At 50.0% G+C, this 22,698-nt stretch overlaps 2 protein-coding genes across 27 annotated transcripts in view; both read left to right on the top strand.

The window, feature by feature from the left end:
- The window catches only part of Rasa3 (RAS p21 protein activator 3), a 115,554-nt gene extending 111,031 nt beyond the window's left edge, over positions 1 to 4,523 (top strand). For 4 of the 5 annotated variants that reach the window (XM_087588002.1, XM_087588004.1, XM_087588005.1 and 1 more), the window contains 2 exons: positions 1,304 to 1,487; positions 2,991 to 4,523. In XM_087588002.1, the coding sequence (XP_087444128.1) occupies positions 1,304 to 1,487; positions 2,991 to 3,066 (260 nt within the window). In that variant the 3' untranslated portion in view covers positions 3,067 to 4,523. 5 annotated transcript variants of the gene reach the window in all.
- A 4,005-nt stretch (positions 4,524 to 8,528) lies between these two features.
- Positions 8,529 to 21,346, top strand: C16h13orf46 (similar to human chromosome 13 open reading frame 46). Of its 22 annotated transcripts, none has more exons than XM_087587961.1 (10): positions 8,529 to 8,847; positions 8,945 to 9,458; positions 11,453 to 11,504; positions 12,945 to 13,104; positions 13,193 to 13,240; positions 14,197 to 14,247; positions 15,705 to 15,772; positions 17,339 to 17,417; positions 20,090 to 20,306; positions 20,917 to 21,332. In XM_087587961.1, exons 2-9 carry the CDS (start codon positions 9,269 to 9,271, stop codon positions 20,099 to 20,101), a joined length of 660 nt encoding a protein of 219 aa, XP_087444087.1. In that variant the 5' UTR covers positions 8,529 to 8,847; positions 8,945 to 9,268; the 3' UTR covers positions 20,102 to 20,306; positions 20,917 to 21,332. The 22 variants fall into 22 exon arrangements, with proteins under 22 accessions (XP_087444087.1, XP_087444099.1, XP_087444095.1 ...); XM_087587981.1 differs by lacking the exon at positions 8,529 to 8,847 and adding an exon at positions 12,328 to 12,447 and having other exon boundaries at positions 9,174 to 9,458; XM_087587977.1 differs by lacking the exon at positions 8,529 to 8,847 and adding an exon at positions 12,328 to 12,447 and having other exon boundaries at positions 9,174 to 9,458; positions 20,122 to 20,306.
- Positions 21,347 to 22,698: the final 1,352 nt, after the last annotated feature.

Raw genomic sequence — 22,698 nt, forward strand, 5'->3', positions numbered from 1 at the left:
CATAAACTGGGTGTTCGTGGTCTTGGTGACAGAGACCTCCTCCTTCTCATTGCTCTGGAGGCTGGGACGTCTGCATTCCAGTCATCCTTCACACTGCTGGTTCTGGGGAGGGTGGTTCTGACTGCAGACTGACTTTCCACTATGCCCGAAGGTCTAGAAGATGCCACTTTTAACAGAGGAACAAGTCTCATCCATGAGGGCTCTGCCCTCGTGAGTGGACCACCTCCTGATACTGCACTTAAGACTTCTACATACAAGCCACGCATGTGACACTTGCCTATAATCCAAGAACTCAATAGACAGAAGCAGGATGACCTCAGAAAGTTCAAGGTCATCCTGATTTACATACTGAGTGCAAGCCAGTCAGGTAGCACAACAAAACTTGAGCTCAGCAGTTCTCAGCCTGTGGCTTTCGATCCCCTTGGGGGTTCAACAACCCTTTCACAAGGGTTGCCTAAGACCATCAAAAAACACAAATATTTATATTATGATTCATAACAGCAGCAAAATTCCAGTTATGAAGTGGCAATGAAAATAACTTTTTGGTTGGGGGTCACCACAACCTGCAGAACTGATTTAAAGGGTCACAGCATTAGGAAGGCTGAGAACCACTGCTCTAATTCAACAAAACAAGCCAACCACATAAGCAAAGACTTCAACATATAACTTAGAAAGAAAACAAGCTTTCATTCCATGGCATATGCAGAACTATAGGTAGGGCTTGAGTACCTAGCCTGGGTATAGGTCTAGCCTTGGACAGTGAGAATAGCAAACCAGCTCAGGTCCTTGTTGATGGCTGCAGTGGGGGTGATTAGGAAGACAGTCTGGGGAGATAGGAACAGTAGAGAACAGAGATCCTTGGCCACTGTTGGCCATGCCTTCTCTCCTGTTATCCTCATAACTGACATGTCCTGGCCAGAAGCCTCTGGTAAGTGACATGGGTCAGGCTCTGTACTCTTTGTAGAATCGGTGTTCATCCTGATTGCCCGCCAGACAGCTGAGCCCAGTGTGTATGTGTGGACATCACTCCTGGCTTGACTGGTGGGCACATGGCTTCATGAATGTGAAGCTCACCCCATAGGGCTTGGGGTATGAGGTCTCAGAATGTAAACTGGAGAAACCTTGACTATGCAGCCCGCCCAGAGGGCTCAAGGCTGGATGGTGTTTGACCCTGGAAGTGGCCCCTTTCTTTTCTGAGGGGAAGCTCTTGGAGGGAGGGAACGCAGAGACATGGTGAGGGGAAGCAGATTCCTGAGCCAGGCCCCCGTACTGACACTCCGCCTTTACGCACACCTTGTGGCAGAGGCCTGCGGCAGCAAGTCCGTATACGATGGCCCTGAGCAGGAGGAATACTCAACATTCATCATCGATGACCCCCAGGAGACGTACAAGACGCTGAAGCAGGTCATCGCTGGGGTGGGGACCCTTGAGCAGGAGCACGCGCAGTACAGGAGGAACAAGTTCAAGAAGACGAGATACGGGAGCCAGTGAGTGTTGGGGTGCTCCTGAGCCACTGGGGTTGAGAGAGAGAGAGATCTGGACCCTCAGTGACCATCCACCTCATGTGGGAGGGTCCTGGAGCTCCATGGAACTCAGAGACCTGGTCTTGCCTTAGCCTTTCGTCTCCTGCAGAACAGGCATCCAGCTCTGTTGTGTGCAGGGAGCTAGGTCCATCCCACTAGCAGCCCAGTTCGAGGCCTTAGAAGGAACTTGGGGCCACCCATCTGCCATCACACACACATCCTTTGTTACCTCTTTGGACCACTGGAGGCTGGGCCACTAAGCTGAACACATTCTTGTCCCTGGTTGAGGTGGGAGGGGGGTAGGTAGAGGACTTAAGCCAGATGGGGACATTCAGCCTCTCCAAGTCTGGCCACGTGGTCCCAGGTGGATCAAGCTTTCTGGCTGAAGAGTTGGAGATCAGGCTCAGTTCCATAAAGACCTGGACGTACCCTGAGCTACATGCAGCAGGTGGTATGGTGCTGCGTCCACCCAAGGGGACTTCTCTGGGCACGCATGTAGCCCACAGGGGGCCCAGAACCAGTATGCCCTCCCAGTACTATCCTTCCCCAGGGAAAGATACAGCGATGTTCAGGAACAGTATCAGGACCCAATCCCAACTGTGTTAGGACCCTTAGAGATGGCCATGGCCCGTGTCCTGACCGTCCCCAGGTACTCACGGGGCTGAGGATTAGCATCTGCGGGGCATGCCGACTCCGACCTCAGACCTACCTGGACAGACTCCCAGCCAGTCTCATCATGCTGCCCAATCCGTTTGGACACGCCTGTGGTGGTCCACTTTTACCTCCCATTGCTTTGCTCGTATCAAACATGCATGCCGGCCTCGCAGTCCAAAGCTCACAGGCTGAGAACAGCGAGAGGCTTCATTCTGCTTCTCATGGAAGGAGCTGGGGTGTGCACTCACCCGTAGAGCAACAGTTACCAAGCACCCACAATGCTCCAGGCCCTGTCCCAGCGTAGAGCATCTGCCAGAACACAAGAAGACAAAGCCATGCCCTCCCAGAACACATACAACATATATATGGGCACATCCTGCAGGCGGTGCATATTCCATGCAGTACACCTGTGTGTGCACAGCCCACATATGTCCACACTAACACAGGCTTACGCGTGTGTGCATCTGCCACACGTGGTCAGAACACAAAGCCAACATGTATGAATGTATGTATATATGTATTTATGATGTGTGTGTTCTAAATGTGCTCCACACACAAGCACACATGATATCTACACACATGGAGCATGTGACATGCACAGGAGAGACCTGAGTCATGGTGAGTGCTTCCTTGGGGTCTGCTCTGTTCCCTGTTCCCTGTGGATCTGCACTTTCAGTGGGTTTTTTTGTTTGTTTGTTTTGTTTTGTTTTGTTTTATGATGAGCGTGCCAAACAGGCACAATGACAAAAGTACAGTGTCTGTTGGGGTATCGGGGGGCAGGACCTCACTTTCTCCTCTCTGCTCGCTCTCCAGGGAGCACCCTATTGGAGACAAGAGCTTCCAGAACTACATCAGGCAGCAGTCTGAGATCTCAACCCATTCCATTTAAGGTCACAGCACTTCCCAGAACGGTGCTGTTGAGCCACACCAGGAAAAAGCAGACGAAAGAAGACAGAATACATACATGGAGAGGAACCATGTTCACCCGTTCACTCGGGCCCCACCACGCTGGCGGGGCCACCGAGAGCCAAGCATGCTCCTTCCCCAGCAGGAACTGTTGCCTGGGCTGTGCACGCCCCTCCGCTGCCAGCACAGGTGGTCTGAGCCATCCTGGAATGTATGAGCATCGTCTTTTTACTCCTTTAATCGTACAGGGATCCAGGGATCTGTTAAATAGTAGGGAACTGTGGACTCTGTCTAAATCTGTTCCCCCCGTGGTCCAGCCCCTCTTTGCAGCGGCACATGGTTCGTCCATGTTAGCGTGCACCTTCTGTAGTGTGCACTGTCTCTTGTTCCTTGCCTGCTGGTCTCTATTACATGTAGCCGTCTGGCCCTCGCCCTAGACGTACATGTAATCCTGCCCTTCTACCTAATCCCTGCTCGGGATGTTAGAAGCAGTATTTTCCTGTCAGCCAGCAGGCACAGCCTTTGCCCTCAGCTTATGCTGGTTTGTTCCTGGCTAAAGAGTTTTGTGGCTGGGATGGGACAGGATGGTACAGAAACCCCTTGATCTTTGAGGACATGGGGTCCTTTTCTTTCTTAGAGTCCCTGGAGAGGGAGGGCTGTGAGCCCAGTCTTCTCTGGGTGACCATCACCCCTCAGTTTGAACACAGGTCTGGATGCCGGGTAAGGTTTTAAACTAGATTCCACATGCTTGCTGCCTTGGTGAAAGTTTGGGAAAGGTTTTTAAAAATGTCGTTTTCCAAGCTGTCTTTCTTAATGTTCTTAAAGGATCGTTTCTTAAATAGCATTTTGATTTGAGGAAGTATGGAACATCAATAGCTATATGCATTAAAGGGGGTTGACCCAGGGGAATCCAAAGGGGACAGTATTTGATTTCTCACAAAGCCAAAGGGTCCTCAGGGACGGAGCTCTGGGATAGAGGCTGCACTGTCCAGCAATAAAGGCCAAACGTGGCATTGCACACGCCTATGTCTCTGTGAGCCCAACAGGCTACACGTGGCACTATCTGGAGCCACTTTTGATTGGGGTGGGAGGGTCCTGAAACAGACAAGACAGTCTGTGCCAGCTTCGCCCCACAGTGCTGCTGGAGTCACATCCCAAGCTGCATCTTCAGAGGCTGAGAGGGGCGGCTCTGGGTAGATGTTGCTAAGGGACACTACCACGCATCTGGTACCATTTTCTCTTTCTTCATATCTTGGGAGGTTCACTCTGCATCTGGAAACATAATAGCATTGGATGGCATAGCAACGGAAGATGAAAAAAAGTCGGTAACTTGTGCACTGAACATGTTTTTAACTTGGGTTTGTAACAGTGTTTCTGTTTATAAGATACTAACGACCCTGATGTATTTTACTGGCCCATTAAAGCAGATGTTTTATTCTTTCTGTGGAGTGGTTTGGATTCTGGGAGGGGAGCAGTGCATAGGAAGTTCCCTCCAGGGAGGGTGGCATCCGTGTCAGACCAGGCAGGTGTGGCTCTCATGACCGGTGGCATTTCTGACAGGATGTCATGGAAACCCATCACTAGGCTGAGGGGCAGCACTGAGCACCCAATTCCCTCTCCTCTCTTCTCCCTTTGGTTTTCACTCTTCACCGTTAGATTTTAATTCCACTGGGAGTTTAATGGGAGTCAGACCCATTAGAAGAAAAGTTTGGCTTTGAGAGCACTGATTTTTTTTTCCTCTGGGGACTTTCTGGGGCCAAGAACTCAGGCCAGAAGGCCACCCAGGACAGGGTGAAGCTGGCGTGGGTCGCTGGTCAGTCTCCACTGGCCACAAAGGAAAATGGAGTGGAACAAAGAAGATAGGGCCCTGCTCCTTGGCTCTTGTCTGCCAGGGACCTCCCGGGAATGGAATGTAGGGTGTCTGCTGCCACAGGCATCTGTTAGTCTAGTCAGCTGGAAGCAAAACAAAAACAAACAAACACCCCAAAACAAAACATCAAGAATTGGACAATACCAGGACAAGAGGATTGACCTCATGTCCAAGCACACCCAATCAGAGATCAGCTCACACTGGAGCATGCCCAGTCAGGGCTCCAGTCACACCAGAGCGAGCCTGCTTAGGACTCAGTTCACACCGAGGCATGCCTAGTTAAGACTCGGGTTACTCTGGAGTGTGCCCAGCTAAGTCCCAACTCGCACTCCAGCGAGCCTGCGTAGGGATTCGGATGACTGGGGTTAGGGAGGGTTTGCACCTAATCTCATCAGGTTAAGACCAGGGAGGCTAGGGATAGACCAGTCTCTGTGGGGTAGAAAACAGACCACCAGGAATCTTACGTTAGGCCGTGTTAGCTCAGGTTGTGCTCCCAGCAGCATCTGCTGAAGGCATCACACCTGAAACCCCGGGCACGCCATGTTTAAGGAGGGGGTCTGGGGAAGTTATGACGCTGAAGTCAGATCACCGGTGTGAAGTCGAGTTTCTAGGAAGAGCACCAGCCTCCACTGGGCGTCTGCTGATTAACTGGTAAGACTCTCCGTGCGTGTGACTAGGTTGGATGTTGCAGGCCCAGAGCCTAATTTAGGTGGGGCTTTTTTATTTTTTTTACTGTAGGATACCTTAAATAATCAAGAAACATTTGCATTTAAGGTATGAAATGTCATGACTGTTATTATTAGAGATCAATTGTCTTCTCTCCTAATTGGTCTGACACCTCATTTTTTATCACTGTTACAAATATTTGGTCCATGGTATCTATGTATGTATTTTGAGTTCTTTATTTGCATGTGTGCCAGATGACAGAGCAGGGTGTCGGATCCCATTGCAGACGGTTGTGAGCCACCATGTGGGTGCTGGGAATTGAACACGGGACCCCTGGAAGAGCAGCCAGTGCTTTTAACCACTGAGCCATCTCTCCAGCCCCAGGAAAAGATAATCTTGTTAAAAAGAAAATCTAAAGGAATGTTACATTGTTAAATCTCTTCTGTAATGTGACTTTTCATTTACCAAGAAAAATCTGGCATGGTGCCAGTATAATAGCATTCACAGGTGAGAATTATAATTTAGATATTGAAGATCAATTTCCCCCTTTTATTAAAAATAGATTCTTGGCCAGGCGTGATGCATGCCTTTAATACCAGCACTTGGGAGGCAGAGGCAGACAGATCTCTGTGAGTTCTGTCTACAGAGCGAGTTCCAGGACAGCAAGAGCTATACGGAGAAAACTTGCTTCAAAATAAAACAAAACAGATACGATTCTTTTCTTAATATATCCTAATCTCACTTTCCGATCCCTCTGCTCCTCCCAGTTCCCACCTCCCCTCCCCCCAGATCCATTCCCTTTCTGTCTCTCGTTAGGAAAGAATGGGTTTCTAAGAGGTAACAACCAAGCACTACAAAATAAGACATAATAAACAGAAGCTGTCACATCGAAGTTGGACAAACCACAGAAGGAAATGAGCCTGAAGAGAAAACTCATTCATATGTTCAGGAGCACCCATTAAAATACTAAACTATATAAAAAAATAGTATAATTTTATATAAAATACTAAAATATATACCCAGAGGATTTCCTTAAGAATTAGATTTATCCATGTCACAGCAGGTTAGAGCTAGAAGTCTGGCCAGAAAGAAAAGCAAATTATAAGATAGCAATCTAGATATTCCACGTACAAATAAAACAGTTCATAGAGTATAATTAGCTATAAGTACAGGAGAAACAGAGAGTCAACCTAGGAAGGTTTGTTTGTTCAAAGGGCCCAATTTCCTCATCTACACCTTCACTCTAAAGATCATGTTCTGGATTACTTTCAGTATGTCACTATTAGATGCCACATTTTGTCAAATACCCATGATTAAAAAAAAAAAAAAAGCACCAGCTCTTAATCGTGATTGGCTAGTCGGTTTTAATGATACGATCCAGGAGTTTCTTCCTTAACCACTTTACCAGTTTTTCCTCTCTCCTGAAGCCTGGTCTCCTGACTGCTCAAGCCTTTGCCACATCAGTTCCTAGGAAGTCTTCCCTGTAGACACGGAACTTTCATAATACTTAATAAATGACATGTGATACTTGGCTTATAGAGAGAACCAGAAACCAAAGTCCCTGCATGGACCAGTGCCTTGCCCTGAACCTTCTCCAGGCTGTACCTGATACGAATATCAATGATTGTGGATGGGTGGGAATATTGCAGGTCTGAAGCCTGATTAAAATTCCTCGTGGACTCTCTTGAGCCACCTTCACAGCCGTGCCTTGCCAGCCTCGCAATCTGTGACTAACTGGAGCAACTTTTTGGAATGTATTAACAAAACCCTAGTTTCCCCCAACCAAAGGGCTATGGATGCCATCAGACAGCGTCTAAGGCCCAGAGCTGAGATTCTCTGCCTTTTTTATAGCCCATCTATATAAGTTTTCCACCGGTGTATTTGAAAAGGGCCTGTTTCTGACTTTCTTTGCCCTGCTAATGTAAAAACTTGAAGGGGCTGAATATGCTTCCGTGATAAGAGCACATGACTCTATCAGAGTTCAGTTCCCAGTGCTCAAATCGGATGCTTCACAACTGCCTGTAATGCCAAGTCCGGGGGTTCCAACGCCCTCTTCTGGACCACGCCAGCATCTGCACTCACATGAGCGCATACCTGTAAATTGAGATTGATAAATTGTTAGTTATTAATATGACACAGCCAGCTCCCGCCAGTAACAGAGGGACTATCTCACAAGCTCCTGCACAATCTTTGGGGGGTTACCCCTAATCCATATTCCCATTTGCTAGATTTAAGTCCCCAGCTGTGCTCCCCAAATACTTGCCGTCTAATTCTTCCCCGGCCGTATCTGATCCTTATCAGTTTGGAAGGACCCCATAGCTTCACTTTTCCTGTTGGAACAAATGTAAAATCTCCTTCCCGATGTAGCATATCTCCCTTTTCTGTTCTGGAGTTAGGATTTTTTTTAACTGCTGGTCTGATTCAACAATCCGCAACAAACATTTACTGTCCGAATCATGCCCTGGTTACTTCTGATCCAGAAGTCTGTCATTTGGGCACGACGTGTTCCTGCTCCGTCACTTCTAATGGAGATCTCCTGCTCTGTTTCCCCCCTCCTTCCCTCTCTCTCTTCTTGTGGTCCCCACCTGCAGCCCCCAGCCCAGTGTCCGAAGAGTCTCCTCTTCTGTTCTCCCCAGTGATTGGCCATAGCCACCTTTATTTAGCTGGTAGTTTTAAATCGGGGAGCAAGACTTACATAGCATCACTGGTGTACATGAGGATTTACTCATTGGAGACAACCAGATCTTGGGGACCAGTATTTAGTATTTGAAAAACATAGCAGCACCAGACCAATCCCCCAACACATATACACACACAGATACACACACACTCATAATTTAAAGAAAAAAACTTGTCCGGTTGTTACTATGTTGGAACATTGAGTTTTGGGTCATTCGAATGTGCTCTGAGGCAGTGGTCACTTGTATCTAGCTATAGAACAAATGTCTATCCCCTATGAGGGGAGTGTCGTGTGCTCTGTTGACACCAGGGGGCGCCCCAGTCCACTGTGTCTGCTGTCACAGAGGCGATGAAGAAACAGATTGGGGGCAGCCCATGAAGATGACATGTGTAGATCCTGGGAGAGGTCCCTGCCCTTCCTTGATCTCTAGCCTTCAACTGGGAGACATCTTTCCAGTCGAGGCCGTTGAGGCTGAGGGTCCCATATGGGCAGATTTCGCTGTCCTTGTAAATCACCAAAATGTCTCCCACCAAGCCCTACTCTCAGTGGTAAGTTCTGACCCACCGGCCTGAATATCACACTGCCCCAGGGCCATTCATTCATTCATTTTCCTGACTTTGCTTCCTGCCCTCCTCATGCCCGAAGAAACGGAAAGATTCCCAAATGGGACAAAACACTGGCTTCAGGAACACACATGCGTGAGACACGGCCTTCTAGAAACCCATGGCTGTTAAAGAATCCAGACGCACAGGAAAGCGACAGAGAGCAAACCACTCCAAAAAAACCCTTGAGCCAGCGGGGACCTCTGGGACAGCCCTCAATAACCATTCAGCTCTAACTTGTGATGTCACAGCAGCACCATAGCAACGGTGCTGGACCACTTTGCTGGCGGAGAGGTAGGGAGAGGCTGGCAGAGATGCCCTTGGTCTGAGGCTGTGCTGGTGACTCCCTCCTCCCCTCTGGGTCAGGATGGAGAAGGATCCCGTCACTCACAGGAAGCACCGGCCTGGGCCTGGAGCCCTGCCCTCAGGAATAACCCCTGTATACCTCAAGGTGGCCAGTGAAGGGGCAGAACTCCAGAGGAGCAGGAGTGTGGGTGGCTTGCACCAGAAGGGGGACCCACCGATCTGCATCAGGAAACTACTACGCAAGGAGCTAGGTAGGGGGTGGCTCCCTCCCAGAGGGCTGGGAGGGCAGGCAGAGCCGGCCCAGCCTCAAGAAAATAGGGTGTGCAAGACACATTCCTGCTAGGAGAAGGTAGCTGGTTTCTAACTTCAGAACTGCACCAGGCCGTGGAAACCCTGCCTTTCTCTCGGCTGCTCTTTGCTTAGTACATTAAGTAAGAAAGATGAGGGTTGGAAGAGTCTCCTACTAGTTAGCATCTTCTGAAACACAGGCACATATTACATGTGCATGCGTACTTAGGGAGCGCTGGGGAGTTTCCGGTCCTTTTACCTTCTGTATATGGGTATTTTGCCTGCACACATGTATGTGCCCCATGTATGTGCAGTGCTATGGAGACCAGGAGAGGGCATTGGATCCCCTGGGATTGGAATTAGACTTGAGTCCTGTGTGAGTTTTGGGAACCAAACCCGGGACTCTGGAAGTACATTTAACACCATTTCTCTTGCCCTCCCAGTCCACTTTTAAATCTTCTGGAAATATTTAAATCACCAGCAGGCCTCCCATCAGCTTCCTTCCTCCACCAATTGACCCTCTGGACTCTCATCTGAGGCTGGGATGGAACTGAAACCTGCCTTTTTTTTTTTCTTCCCTGGGATATGTGAGAACTGCCAAGGTCTGAATTGTGCAACGCTGAGTAACATCCCCTGGCCCCAGCTAAAAGACGTCAGCCTTCTGCCCCTCACTGTTGGACAGGTAGCTGCCATCCACAGATGTCCACAACTGAGTTCAGCAGTGCAGGCAACAGAGACAAGCACAGGGTCTCCTGAGAAAGGGACACAGGGCACAGACCAAGGTCAGGTGTGCTGAGCACAGGAAGGGACAGGCTTACTTCTGGAAAGGAGACAGGTGGCTAAGCACCAGCGTCTCTATGAGGGGCGTCATGGGGGATTGGGGTGAAGCTTGAAATGGGTGGAAAGACATGGAAAGACAACCTGTGAGGAAGTTTATCCTGCACTGCCTTCAACTAGCCTGCAATTAAACCCCCGGGAAAGGGCTAGCCTGCTCTGTAAGGGAACTCTGCAGAACAAGGTAACCTCCAACTCAGGCTCTAGGCTTGCTTTCTAGAAGAACTCCTTTTTAGCATTTTTTGGATTCCTGTCTGAGTCACAAAGCCACTGTGGGGGAACAGGTAATGCCAGCTGAGGTCTGGCCCAGACGGCAACCCTGGGGAAGAATCCAGAATAAAGCCTCAAAGGAGCCATCTGTGCACAACTCTTCCCTTTGGACCCTGCTGAACTGTGAGGTCCCCAGAGGTTGAGGGGAGGACGTTTCATGCAGAAGGAATATGCCACGTGGGGACACCTCACAGAGCAGCTAGCTCCCCCCAGGACCACCTGGCAGTTCCCTGCAGTTATTGCCCTGAAGCTAGGGTATTCGTGTCAACTTGTTAGGGTCCCCTCAGCCTTGAGCACATTCAAGGTACCTCCTGCCTCACGGGATAGAGAATAATTAAAATCACCCCAATGATGGGCCTCAGAGCTGTGAGGCATCAGCAGTCAGGATGTCCCTGAACAAGTCTTCCCACTTCTTGGGAGGGTCCCTTCTTGTCTCCTCCTCTGCCAGGTCAATAATTCATGCTGAGATAAGGACATTTGCCAGCCTGTGGATGTGTCCCAGGAGGCATGGATGCCCAGCATGGGTCACAAACATCTAATAAGAGAGCAAAGAGGTGGTGCTTTTACAGCAATGCATGAGGTAGGCTTAAGGCTTAAGCCCAGGCATGGAAAGTGCTGGGACAGGCGAGATGGAGGTATGTTTGGAGCATGACCAAAGAGGCCGACAAAGATGAGAAAGGGAAGTCTCTTAGCCACGGCTATTGACCTCAGGCTGGCCTTGAGCCTTCCGGGAGAAGACTGCCAAGCAGGACAGTGAGCCTGAGGGGCAGCAGACCGTGGGAGGGCCTAGATGCAGGAGCCATCATGTCTTCCTTACATGCTCATGTACTAACCGACCACCCTCGCTCCTCAGACTCCGAGGACCAAAGTAAAGACCCAAGAAATGACACAGATGATGGCACCTGGTGAGTGGAAGAGGCTTTCCTCTGAAATGTGATGATTGGGGTGTGGGGAGTGGGTCAGGGTCAGGACTTGGGGGGACCCAAAGGAAACTGAATCCTTGTAATGAAGGGGTGGTTGGTTGGGTTGAGGATCCTCTTTATCCAAGAGACTTTGTCATAAAAACAGAGCCCACTGCACACAGCCCGTTCACTTGCTGGCTGGTCCTTGTCCGTCTCAACAAATATCTCCATGTGCCTCTCTTGGAAAGGAATCTGCACCCTCTCTCACGTCAACTGGGCCCATCCAGGTCTCCTTGCTGAGCGGGAAGGGTACATAACCAGCCTCACTATTGGTCAGATAGAACAAGATGTCTGTTGGTCAGGTAGAACAAGATGTCTGTTGGTCAGGTAGAACAAGATGTCTGTTGGTCAGGTAGAACAAGATGTCTATTGGTCAGATAGAACAAGATGTCTATTGGTCAGATAGAACAAGATGTCTATTGGTCAGGTAGAACAAGATGTCTATTGGTCAGGTAGAACAAGATGTCTATTGGTCAGGTAGAACAAGATGTCTATTGGTCAGGTAGAACAAGATGTCTATTGGTCAGGTAGAACAAGATGTCTATTGGTCAGATAGAACAAGATGTCTATTGGTCAGGTAGAACAAGATGTCTATTGGTCAGGTAGAACAAGATGTCTAATGGTCAGGTAGAACAAGATGTCTAATGGTCAGGTAGAACAAGATGTCTATTGGTCATGTAGAACAAGATGTCTATTGGTCAGGTAGAACAAGATGTCTGGCCACCTAACACTTTCCTCCATACTTTCTACCATCTGCCCTCTACAGGGCTTAAAAGTCATGGAACCCAAGGGCTTCCCTCAGGTCCCAAAGTCCGTTCACTGTGGACCAGGAACAGGCAGGCAGCCTGATTACAAATGACTTCCCATGAGCCAACACCAATGGAAGGTACTAGACCAGAAAATACTGAGGTGGAAGGATGTTGGTGACTAAGAAGTCACTCAAGGTAGGCCGTTAGCATCTGTCTAGCCTCAGATAAAAGACAGGGACTTTGGGAAATGTAACCCCAAGTATGTCAAGGGCCGGCAGCTATCTGAGTCTTACCTCTGGTCTGGTCACGGTAAGAAGGTACCTGCATTCCCTATCCCTACTTCCGTCCCCTTAGCCAAAATACACAGGGTAGGGGAGCCACTAAGGTGGCCATGAGTGACAGGCACAGATCCATCCACTGATGCCCTAAGTAAGGTCTCTAGCTGGAGGGAGCAGGGCTGGTGCCTCCAGATGAATTATTAGGGGGAATAGGGTCTTCCTTTTTACCTCAAAAGGGCCCACAGGCATACCCAACTCCTAGCATTAGGAGAGGAGCCGGAAATAGGGCAAGTGACTCCTGTCCTGGCATTTATTCCAAACTGCTTCGTTGATGCCCCTATCATGCTTACCTCTAGTCAGGCGAGCCTAGAGGATGACAAGAAGAAAGGGAGCCATGATGAGGTGGGAAAACCGGACAAGTGTGAGAAAATGGACCCAGAGAAGAGTGACTCGGAGGCCAGCGCCGCAGGGCCACAGGACGACGCCTCCAAAGAAAGATGTCTCTCTGTGGCTGAGGTCAGGCTTTGGGCAGCCCTGTCCACTCTGTCTGTCCTCCTGTGAGGTGTCCCTGTACTCACCTACTGGTGTCTTCTTGGACTTACAGGAGGAGCATCCAGAGTCCATGACGCTGGATAACCTTCTAGAAAAACAGGCAAGAACTTCTCACTTTAGCCACGGGAGTTCGGATATGTAAGTCTGTCTATAGACAAATTCCAGTGGGCTATGAGAACACTGTAGGATTGTGTCCCATAAAGCCATGTGAGCAGGCGCTGTGCTGTCCAACAGGGCCACTAAGGGATTAGGAGACCAAGCTCTGGACCACTTTGACTGATGCTACAGCATCCTGCCCTAGCTTGCCAAACAATGAAGTCACTAAGTGTGTGGATCTTGAAAGGATTCCACCTTCCAGTTGAGCTTAGCCCCCAGTAATACACCCAGGAGACCCTCACTGAGGTGTGGTGATCAAAGGCACACCTGACCTTGGCTTCTGAGGTGAGATGTACAAGCATCATACTGAAGGCCACAGTGACCTTCACAGAGGGAGGGCACTTTCTCCTCCTTCCCAGGCCATCCCACAGGGCATGGTGACAGTAGAACACATTCTTCACCCGGACTTTACAACAGGTAGTACTTGGTAAGATTCTGGGCCAACTAAAGTGCCAGACAGAAACCAAGGTGGCCTTCCCTGAACTGTTGGACCGTCCCACCATGCAGGGTAGATTTCATGTCAGTGAAGCTCGACTCTAGGCAAGTATGTGGTGGACGTGACCCATGTCCTCCCAATAGATCGGGGCTGAGGAGAAATCCCCAGGTCTCAGGTACCTTGTCACCTGTGAAGGTCCTGGCATTCAAAGTCAAGGAGGAAGAACCCCCATGGGATATCAAACTTGTTTCCAATGGTAGGAATGAGGCAGATGGCCATACAACTCCCTCATCTGCCCAGAGCTAACCCTCTGGGCACTTTGCTGTCTATGTCAACATGGAGACTCTGCCAAGCTTCACAGGAGAAGCTGGTGGATTCAGAATCTGGTGGAACCACTCAGACCCAGATGTCTAGAAGTCTGCATTCTGTCAAGCTCACTCATGAATTATCACTTCCATCCACAGAAACCATCTGTGTTTGTGGAGATCGACCTGGGCGACCATACTGAGGAGGAGGTACAGGCAAAACCCGCCAGACCAGAAATCCAAACTACCCACTGAGAAAGCCCCTGCACTGTGGGTTGGAGCATAACAGACACATGTTGAAGGGGGAGGCAGAGACCCAAGTCCAGAAGTTCCAGGGACCCTCCATGGTGCTGGTGCAAAAGACCTGCCTTTGGGAATAGAATGAGAACACCTACATTCTGTCTGTCTATCTCTCTGTGTGTCTGTCTGTCTCTGTCTCTCATATATCTCTGTCACTCTCACTCTCTCTCTGTCTCATTGTCTCTATCTGTTTGTCTCAGTCTCTGTCTCTCTCATTCTCTGTCTCTCTGTCTCTGTCTCTGTCTCTGTCTGTCTGTCTCTGTCTCTTTCTCTCTCTCTCTCTCTCTCTCTCTCTCTCTCTCTCTGTGTCTCTCTCTCCCACCCCCTCCCTCCCTCCCTCTAGCACCAGCCTTTTCACCTAGAGCTTCTGAAGGAATTGTGCTGTGTAGAGTAGATGGTGCACTGGGAGCTGGGAAAATGGGAGGAAGATGACTTTGTCAGTAACTGCTCAAACCATCCAGAGCCTTTTGTGCTCAATGTTCCATCACGGGGTGGAAACCAGTGTAGCTACATCTCAGGGGTGTTTCCCAAGGCCTGCAAAAACTGTGACCTTGGAATTAAGTGTCACTGATATCACCACCAGGATCACAACACTGCTGTCTCACCATCTCTCTCCATCACCGCCATCACCACTGGTGGGGCCATCGTTACCATCAACGTTATCACTACTGTAACGACAGTTGCTGCTATTTTTATGTGTGACGCCGTATTTTCACACTCGGTATCACTGTCACCACCAACATCCCCAACCACCATCACCAATATCTCTGCCATTACCATCGATATCAACGCCACATCATCATTGTCGCCATCAACATCTCCACGTCCATCATCACCCTTATCATTATTATCATGGTCTATATCACCATCACCTTGATTATCCATAGAATGAGGCTTTTCTCGGTGGCTTGCCAACATGGTTATTAGGAGTCTCTTCCTCTGATTCTCTGCTGAAATGAGCAGATGCCTTTTTTTTTTTTTTTGGATGATTCCCAAGGATCTCTGTTGACGAGTTCAAAGGGTGCCTGAGGGTTGATTATTTTCCCGATTACGCCTGTTTTACCTTTACCTTTTGAATCATACAATATGGTTAAGAAAAAGACTGACCATTAAATCTCATGGAGTTACGGCTCTATGAAGCCATGAGTTCTAAGGACTCCAGAAAGGGTCAACCAGTAGAAGAGACCAAAGGACCAGGTCTCCCCATTCTAACCCAGAGGCTATGGAGCCAGGAACCAGGGTCCCTGATGGGCATTCCCACTCAATGGACTACAGTCTGGAAGGACATTCAGGGTCACAGGGGACTGGCCTCTGTCCCTGTCTGTTCCTTGGGTGGGTCCCCTAGGTTCTTCTGCTACTTCCCACAGGTCATCACCTGTGCCATTAAAGAAGAGAAGAGGCCCCCCCATGACACAGGGTACTTGTCTGAAGATGAGTGAGTATTGCTACTTGGATGGGGGTGCTTCTCCAGAGTGGCATCCCCACCACAAACTCTTACGGTGGCAGCACCACGCCTCCTGCCTTCCCTCCATTCCCTGAGCCATGCATAAGACAAGTGATTTGGAGGGGGGAGGGACAGAGAGGCTAAGGAACAAGGAACAGCGCAGCAAACTTTCTCAGAGCTGGGGAACAAATTTACCAGGATCCACATTTCCCTCCACCCATCAGCCAGCAAAGTGACCAAGAAGCAGAAGGCAAAGGTTGTGGCGTCAGGGTCTCCAGCTTGGAGTTTAGCGATAGAACGCTGGGTTGGAAAGGCCTGCACACATGGGTACTGTCAGGCAGAGGGCAGCCCTTCACATCTGGGTTTAGGCCTACGAGGTTTTATACATTGGTGTGGACCAGCAAAGCTTCAAGACTTCCTGAGGTTGAGAGGCGTTAGCCACAAAGAAGGGTATTGAGTTCCAAGGACACGCCTGCCTCTGGCCCAGAGATCCAGTTTACTTCATTTAGAACAATACAGAGAAATACAAAGAACACAATAGCAGTTACTCAAACTCCTGCCTCTCAGAATTAGTGTCTCTCTGTTAGTATATTGCTTTACTTAGACTTTCAGAATAAAATGTCTCTATTGGCTATGTAAAACTGCCATGTGGTCTTCAAGGAACTGACACTGTGAGGAATTGCACAGAAAAGTGGGGGTTTCAGAATCACCCCTAATCCAACCTTATAGAACCAGGACAGTGCTGGGCTGCACAATCATTCCTATCACACTCAGGCCCAGGCTGGGTTTGTGTAGCCTGGTGGGTGCCCTCTGGACCAGAAGCCACCCAGAAGCTCTGCTCTTTGGTCAAATGGTGTTAACACTCCGCTTAGCCCTCTCTCTGCTAGGCAGCCAGTTGACGAGCTATTGTTACGGCCATGACAGGCTACCCCATCCACACTTACCCAGAGTGTACCACTCCCAAGTCCAACCGACAGAGGCAAGGTTTCCAAGTGATTCCTTTTCTCACCCGTGCATGCATGGATTTGGCCAAAGGCACCTGACTAAGTGGCTTTATACTTTGTCTTGAAAAATTGAATTTGTTGTCTACATGTGGGTTCCAATCCCTAATATTTAGCTACCACAGGTAGGATAGGTGCCAGAATAACCCTGAGAGCTGGTGGTTACTTGGTAGGGACTAAGGACCAATGTGTCACCTGATCGAGCAGATGTGGGGACATCCGTTTGTACCTCTCCCCTGATAACCTGCCTGACTCAGTTTTGTGCCCAGGAGTGAGATGGGCCAATCATGCACCAGTGGCTCCATTGCAGCCCAACTGGGCCACCTTGACCATGAGTTGAGTGGTCGTCTTAGCACCATAATGAGAACCGTTACCTCCTGTGAGAGGACCATAAATGGTGGTGGGGTAGGGGTGGTGTTTCACGTCTCTGGGACTTTGTAGAGTTTTAGCCATGAGGTTTGAGAGAGCAATCTGGAGAGACTGGGGTGGAGTCTGCTAGCCAGGAGGTCACAGGGCAGGGTGAGGGTTCTTAGTTCCTTACGTTCTTGGCCTCCAGGATAAGGACCAGCTGGGTGTGTTGCCTTCCTTACCACACAAAGAAGAAGACAAAGGAAAACAGCAGTGCTTCAGAGAAGGTACTCAAGGCCTGGAGGGCAGAGAAGGGTGGGGGCTCTGCGCAACTAGGGCCACAGGGGTTGTCTGCTCACTCCAGATCCCCTCTGACCAGTTCCCTGGGCTTTCCGTTTTGATTTGCATCTTGTAAGATTAGCCACAGCTGGGAGAAGGGGCCGGGGATGCTGTGATGGAGAGATTCCGAGTCTGTTGTAGCCTGAGGATGCTCACAGGGCACGGGCACCACTCAGGTGTGCCCTTGGCCACCAGAGGCATGGCGATATGATGTGGATCATTTTCTTCCTCCATGGGATGTGGACAGAGGCAGGAGGGTGGCTAAGACAGGCGTTCCTGTCAGTAATAATGTGTTGTTGGCCTGCCCTAGTCCTAGCCTGCAGGTCCCGGAAATATCTAGAAGCAGCAGTGGGCCCAAATACATAGTAGAAGAGCATGGTGCTCTGAGGAAGGCATAGTGGGTGCCAAGGTTCCTTCAGGGTAAGGTCTAGCAGCCTGGCCACCCTCTGTGCTTGTCACTGGGTCAGGGCCTGGTAAACTGGAGACACCAAAGTCAGCATTACCATAAGATCCTCCTGATGGGACCTCCTACCTTTGGATCTGGCTGTGGTTACATGCTCCCAGCCCAGAGAAGATGGCCCTTCACCAGGTGTAGGAACGTGTGACATGATACCTAGTCTTTTCATTTACCCAGAATCCTTAGCTTTGTTATCAGAGAGACAAGTTAAATGGGCAAAGGTAACCCAAATCCAGAGATGCTGTTCATTGCTTAAGACCTCCGGTAACAAACCCCAAGCCCTGGCAAGTTGGGGATGGGCCCATCATAGCCCCAGTCAGGACAGCTGGCTAGAGCCACTCCTTTCTTGGCAATTACCACAGCCATGGTCCCGAGAAATAGATGCCAGGGCCTCTGGAATATCTAGACATTTTGACCTGCAGATGGAGAGCCCAATGCTTAGAGCTGATCACAGGGTTGGGAGCCAGGCCAGCCGTGTGGGAGCAGAAGGTAGACGTGGACACTTCACCTTTTTAACCAGTTGGATAAGAGCAGACTGCCACAGGCCAACAGTGGCAATTCATATGGTTCTATTCATCCTAAGGGCAGGCCTAGCTTCTCTCACATAAGACGTGCATCTCCAGAGTCCACCCAGAGAACTGTCATCTGCTTGGGGCTGTGCTCTTCAGATCCTCATATACATCTCACACACACACACACACACACACACACACACACACACACACACACACACAGTGTTCAGCTATATGTATAAAACACAGAGCACATGTATTCACACTTGTGTGTACATTCCTAGTGCACACACCCCTTACATGGTACAAACATAAGGGGTCACATATAGGCATGCTCCAGGTCTGTGTTTATATGCACACAGGCACACAGAGCAGGTGATGAGACGCCTGGAAGTCAAAGGTCAGAGGTCACAGGCCACAGATGAGTAATTTGTATGTGTCTCTTCTGTTTCCTTCAGGGCACGTGGAGTACAGGGTGGGAATTGAGGTCATTTAGCCATAGAAAGGCACGTTCAGGAGCTGTGGCCTCTCTGAGAGAGGGGTCTTGGAGGACTTACTTTACAGGGAGGCCACACCCTGGGTAGAGAGGGGAGGGAGGCCCATACATCAATTTCCACCTAAACCCCTAGTTGAAAGGGCAGTTCTTTCCCCATATCATTCACTGGCAGTAAATGGGCCCAGATGGTCCTCTGAATGGATCTATATGGTAAACTGAGGCAACGCTTTGGGCCCACCATGTGGTTTTTCAAATCCAGTCCATTCTCCAGCTGCCACCAATGAGACAGGTACTCAGGGACACTTGAGGACGAACAGCTGGTTGGTCCCTCTGTCAGGATGCACGTGGGGGGCCTCGGCCATTGCTTTTAGACTCTTGTCATCAGCATGAGCCTGTCTGCCTGTCCATCTTTGGTGGGTGTGTCTGGATAGCAGCTCTGGGCTGGCCACGGCCAGGCACCTGGATAGGAGAACACTTAGATTAAATCTCAGCAGTATGGTCGCTTCTGTGTGTCTTTGTCAAGGGTCACAGCATCTTCCTGGTCCGGGGACTGATATCAGATTCAGGAAATATTTGAGGCTTTGGTTCTGAACGTTCCCATGTGCCTGGGAGCTCCAGCCTCTCTACACACCTATCTCTCTGAGACTCAGGGCCTACAGGTTCTTAGCATCAATTGCCCCATCAAAGTAGAGGTCCAGGCAGGAGGTGCTCAGAGCCCTTGGCAGCTCAGTACCTGAGGAGAAGGAAGTGGTCATCTATGTGCTGAGGACTCAGTGTCAGGGCAGCGGGAGCTCAGTTATACTTGGGCAGCAGTCATAAACAGCCATTTTTACTGGAAGGATGAAACAGGCCTGGAGCTTGAGGGACAAAAGGTGCCTGTATTCTGTCTACAGGGCCATGCATAACAAAGACATTGGGCCCACTCCTCAGTGGGCTTTCTTGTTACTGCTTCAGATGTCCAGAGGCTGTTGAAGGATTGCCTGCCATTAAGATCCAGTACAGCCCCTGGCTCCCCAGATCCAACTGATGCTGGGATACAGGGGAGGGCTGACAACCCAGGTTCTAGGGTCCTCCGTCCCACCACCTGGTGGTTTCCAGGAGCCCCAATGACTCAGACCCCAAGGATCCAATCATCTTTGGGCCTGATCTTTCCAGCCAGGGCACTGACACGAGCTTGGCTTTATTAGAACCATCAGCCGTCCCAGGACGGGACCCCTCTGACTCAGCCACTAGTAGAGCTCTCTGGGGACTAAGGGAAGACAGCCTAGGCCTGGAATGGCTTCGTGATCCCCCCCATGGGCAGGGCCAGAGTGACAGCAGCCAACGGATACTCAAGGCAAGGGACCCTCTTCCAATCCAAGTCCAATCACAGGTAAGGAGACAGACAACAGTTAACTCATCTGCCAGCAAATGGTCACTGCAGAGGGAGGGAACAGGGACCTCTGCTCAGGTCACAAGTAGATTGCATTCCGTGTTCCGACCACAGTGCCCCTGAGGTTTTCACCCTCAAGTTTTTACTACATAACAGGCATTGTTACCGATAGCCATTTTGGGGTGTCCCTCGGTACAGGAGATGGGGCAGCCCACAGACCAAGTTGGTGTCCCCATGGGCCCTGCCTACAGTGGAATAGACAGTAGCCCTGGATGCTACTTATTTTATCCACAAAGAGTTTCATAAAAATTAGACTTTGCGTAAATCAGTCAAGTTTACTTAAGACATGAAGGTAGGAGGCAGACAGAGCCGGGAGGAGGAGGGGTGGGTGCCCTGTTAGCTGTGCAGGCTTGTGGTAACTGCTCTGCACCAGTCTCTCCCTTCACCTCTGCACAGCACACCCTTCTGCAGCCTGCCCACAATTCCCCTCTATCCTCCAACCACGCCTGTGGGTTTATTTGTGCAAATACCAGGACTAGGCAGTAGCCACTTTGGGCTGTCTGATGGCGCCCTCTGGTGGCGCAGATTCTCCAAACAGCTCCGCTTTCAGCCCTAGGAACCAACTCTACAGGACCAACAGGCACTCCCGCTTCCTGGCTATCACAGGACTTAAGCGCCAGCTAATTGTTCACTAAAGGGAACAACACAATATGAACGCATCGCTGGAGTTACAATGTCGTATATAGACAACTTTCAGGCCGCAGCTGGAGAGGAGAGGGGACAAGGTCACCTCAGAACTGGTTCTTCCCACACCCACATCCTTACACCTCAGGCCCTGGGCCACAACTCTCCTTAGTACCTCTATCTGGAAGTCTAGTTCTCTAAGGATGCTTGGGGAGGTGAACTCCCCAGTCGCCTTCCCATGTGAACCCCTCAATCACCTTCCCATGTGACCCCCCCTCCTTCAATCACCCTCCCATGTGACCCCACATACACAAATCTAAGCAAAACAATTCCTCAAACATCTGAGGCCGTAAGTACCTGGACTCATCAAGGACATGGTGGACATGGTGAGTCCATTGACTATGTGGGGGTGGGGTGGGGGGGTAGCAGTAGCTTGATCCTCTAATGAGATTCTGGAATTGCCACGGTCACTAGGAGGCATGGGACAGGGTGAGAGGGTCTGCTGCCTCCCCCTCCCAGAGCGATATCCTATTGGGTTCATCATCGACGGGAGTCCAGGATGTGTGCCAACAGAGAACTCAAGCTGGGATGGGACGACCAAGAAGAAAGGCGGTTCCAGGAAGCCCCTGATGGAATCCAGGCTCAGGTTTGAAAGGTTGAGAAAGTCCTAGGGCCACCAAGCAGTTCCTCCTTTGTGTCAAGAAGTTGTTTAAAAGAGTTACTGGTGCATCTGCAGACAGAGATGGGACAGTATCATGGGGCCTCTGAAAGGCATTCAGGCCAAATGCCATAGATAGGCCGGTGGGCATTGGGAGGCTCTAATACATACTCAAGCCCATGAGGCAGAGTCGGAGTGGGTCCCCTCTTATAGGTATAGCGGAATGGGAAGGTCCCATGTAGTTAGACTGCCTGTTACTCCCCACTGAGAAGCTGAGGTGGTAAAGAGTTTTGCAATGTCAGAGAAGAGCATGCAACTTTAAGGACGTTGAGGAAGTGTGGTCTATTATGGTCCATTTGGTGTCCTGGAGTCTGGGAGCTGTAAGCTTCATGGGAAAATCAGAATGGCACCCATCGCTTTCCTGGGTCAGGACTCCTGGGGAGTTTGCTAGGGGGTTAGAGACTCACCCACCGACAGGCTCTGACTGAGAGGCTTGCTATCTCCATTAGAAGAGGCTCTGGTGGCTGGGTATGACTTCTGACAACATTCTTAGCATCTTCTCTGAGAAAGCTTAGCTTTGGGCACACTGTGACCACAACTGACAAAAGTGACCTATGGCGTCAGGACCCTCCAACTCCTGTTCTTTCCAGCAAATGATCTGCAAGGGTCAGACAGCCTGCCTCAGTGAAGGAGCCCCTGGTTTCAGCCGTCTTGGTTGGGTCTGACAAAGCCTAAGGCATCTTAAAGGAAGAACCTTGCTTTACAGATGGAGAAACTGAGGCACAGGGAGAGGACAGGAAGCTGAGGCAGAGCCCAGGGAGTGAGCCACACTTGGGTAGAGCATACATCCTCATGGGCTAGTAACAGGCTCTCCCTGCCCCCTTCTCCTGAGCTGATGACCTTTCAGGACAACTCTGGCCCCTGTCAGAATCCATCCAGTCCTAGAGAAGAGCTAGCTCTTCTCTTCAGTGCCCATGATGGGGAAGACTTCATTCTTCAAGGTCCTCCATCCCACATTCAAGAACCCTTGCTCCCAAAGAGACCTAGCCC

This window comes from Rattus norvegicus, chromosome 16 (genome assembly GCF_021556685.1).
Source record: "Rattus norvegicus strain SHRSP/BbbUtx chromosome 16, alternate assembly SHRSP_T2T, whole genome shotgun sequence".
Taxonomy (NCBI): Eukaryota; Metazoa; Chordata; class Mammalia; order Rodentia; family Muridae; genus Rattus; species Rattus norvegicus.

Coding starts and splice junctions, on each gene's coding strand:
- C16h13orf46 (NM_001037182.1), top strand. CDS start 9,269: ATGGAGAAGGATCCCGTCACTCACAGGAAGCACCGGCCTGGGCCTGGA. Junction 13,241..14,196: donor ATAACCTTCTAGAAAAACAG/GCAAGAACTTCT, acceptor TTCCATCCACAG/AAACCATCTGTGTTTGTGGA. Junction 15,773..17,338: donor GGGTACTTGTCTGAAGATGA/GTGAGTATTGCT, acceptor CTTGGCCTCCAG/GATAAGGACCAGCTGGGTGT.